The 2,488-nt window shown below is 47.4% G+C and overlaps 1 protein-coding gene across 1 annotated transcript in view; it reads right to left on the reverse strand.

Annotated features, from left to right (window-relative positions):
- Positions 1-2,136, reverse strand: part of MYH13 (myosin, heavy chain 13, skeletal muscle) — an 84,731-nt gene extending 82,595 nt beyond the window's left edge. The window contains exons 1-2 of the mRNA XM_012653924.1: positions 1,933-2,136; positions 43-186 (exon numbers count right to left, since the gene is read on the reverse strand). Of these exons, the coding sequence (XP_012509378.1) occupies positions 43-186; positions 1,933-2,136 (348 nt within the window). The remainder of the gene's footprint in view (positions 1-42; positions 187-1,932) is intronic.
- Positions 2,137-2,488: the final 352 nt, after the last annotated feature.

Raw genomic sequence — 2,488 nt, forward strand, 5'->3', positions numbered from 1 at the left:
GAGAAATAAACAGAATAAAAAGAGAAGTTGAAGGGCACTCACATAGATCATCCAGGCTGCGTAGCGCTCTTTGAGGTTGTACAGCACAGCAGGCTCATGCAGGTGAGTCATCATGGCCATGTCCTCGATCTTGTCAAATTTGGGGGGGTTCATGGGGAACACCTGGTCACTGTTCAGAGTGAGCGTCTGGGTGTTGGGCAGAAAAGCAGAAGTTGAACGGGAGAGACAGCGATCCACACTCCACTGTTCCGGAGTGGTCGGGCTAGTGAGATACTGTGTAGCAGTTACCCCATCACGATGGATAACCTTATGGACAATTTCCAGGCCCTGAGGTGATCCACACATAATTGTTTTTGATGAATCTGATTCTGGTCAAACTCCATAACCCGTTCTAGTCTGCTGTCCCCAGTCATCCTGCAGCAGTGTGCACCGGGATGTGCACCAGGACCAGGTTACAGGTGTGCGGAGCCTCAGAGCCCTTCGGCCCTCAGGGTGGCCAGAAGGGGCTTAGGTAGCCAAGGCCAGGCCAGGCTGTGAACCCTGTTTGCTGTGAGTACTGCGATGAGGCCAAGGTTGGCAGGTTAGAACTGCTCCCTGTGTTCTTTGCAATTCCACCTAAGTACTCCTGCTCATGTGGGTTCCTCCGACTAGAATATCTTCACTGAAATTTTATTTAGAAAATTGCAAACCTCATCTCAAGTGCCAGCTCTTCCATGCCCTGTTTCCTCTCTCTCCTGTGGCTTCAAGGCTCCTATAATTCTTTGTACTTCTGCTCTAATAGTTAAAACATTTGGATTTGCATCATGGTTCATGGATAATAATATTTTGAGACTGTTACTTAATTTTTCTCCTCTTGGTGTTTTGCCTGCCTCTACCCCCCTTTCAAGCATACAGCTGGCCTTCTACTCCATCACTCAGGAGAGGTAGAAAATAGGACAGAAAAGAGAAAGAACCTTAAAGACTTTCTGGATTTTGTTTTCTAAAAGCCTAAGTCCTTAGGAGAGCTTCAAGGATTTTATAGAAAAGGCAAAAGGAAAGGGATTTGCTGGTATAGACCAAGTTTCTTGAGGAAGGGAGGCCCTCCTCCCCCACCTCCCTAGACTAGACAGGGACACCCAGGGTAGCAGAAGGGGAGATAGAAAATTCTCTGTATCCTGAACCTTTAGGGACTGGGACTTTTTTATGAACAGATCACCCAGAGAGGAGTGGGTACCCAGTGTGGGTACTGTGTAAGGTTCTGAAAAGCTGATACAATGCTGGGATTGTGGGGACCCCAAGAGTAACTGAAAAAATCATTCTCCAGCCCAGTGAAAAGGGACTGAAATCAGAGGCTAAGTTCAATAATAAAAATGAAAGAAAGATCTGTCTCACATGCCTGAATTTGTGAACTGAGATACGTACCTGCCGTGTACACCGTGATGCTTACACTAGATGGTAAACTTAGGGAAAGCAGGTGTTGAGATTTCCTGTATTTGCAAAGGAGCCAACACTGTGACCTAGACCTGGTGGATGTGCAGTAAGCACTGAACAGCACACAGTAATTTTCTGCGTTAAACGAGGCAGTGCATCCTGAGCTTCCTCTGAAAGAATCACTCTGCAGCCCAGAGAACTATATTTGTTCAGCCCATCCTGAAGGAAACAGCATCACCGTCTCCCTTAAACAGTCCAACCTCTCCCACCCTCACCTGCCGCTTTCCTCCAAATCAAACACCACAAAACCCCTGAAAGCCCAAGTCCTAGGAGTAGGAAAGAGGCAGGAGCAAAGGTGCAAGCAATAGCAGCTTTCACCTGCTACTTCGCTGCACAACAGACAAACTATTCACACGTTCTGTTCAGACTTCAAGTTGCTGTGGACCAGCATGCAGTTTCTAATCGTCCACTCCAAAGGCAAACAAGGACGCCCACATTATCAAAGACAAAATCAACACTTACCCGGTCGTCCAGGGTCTTGACTGTGACTTTGTCATTTTCCCTGCTCTGGATCGTACCTTTCACGTACATTTCTTTATCATCCACTGCGAAGCAGGCTTTCTTAGAATCGAATGGGCGATTTTGCGCCTCGATTCTCTCCTTCTCTGGTTTCCGGAGGTAGGGAGCTGCTTCTCCAAAAATGGCCATCTCTGCATCAGAGCTCATGACTGCAGGGGGCTGGGAAGACCAGGGGGGCTGCTGAGTCTTGCACTTGGGTAACTACTGAATTTGCACGGCCCCTGCCTGTTATTTCCATTCAGACAGGAGCCAGATTCACAGGCTCCCAGGATGAACCTAGGTCCTGAGAGATCTACAGCCAGGTCAAGGAGCTTAGAGCGGGTAAGTGGGAACGAGCTAAAGGAGATATTTTATTCTAAGAAAAAACATGATGGTTGTTTTTCTCTCTGAGTGTCAATTTTGGGAATATCTCTTAGTTTAACCCCACGTGTGCAAGTCCGAATCAATTAGAGCCAAGATGAGCCCAGCAGAAGAGGCTCCAGGTAGCACTTTCTAAATT

The sequence above is a fragment of the Propithecus coquereli genome, unplaced genomic scaffold (genome assembly GCF_000956105.1).
Source record: "Propithecus coquereli isolate 6110/MARCELLA unplaced genomic scaffold, Pcoq_1.0 Scaffold435, whole genome shotgun sequence".
NCBI classification, from domain to species: domain Eukaryota; kingdom Metazoa; phylum Chordata; class Mammalia; order Primates; family Indriidae; genus Propithecus; species Propithecus coquereli.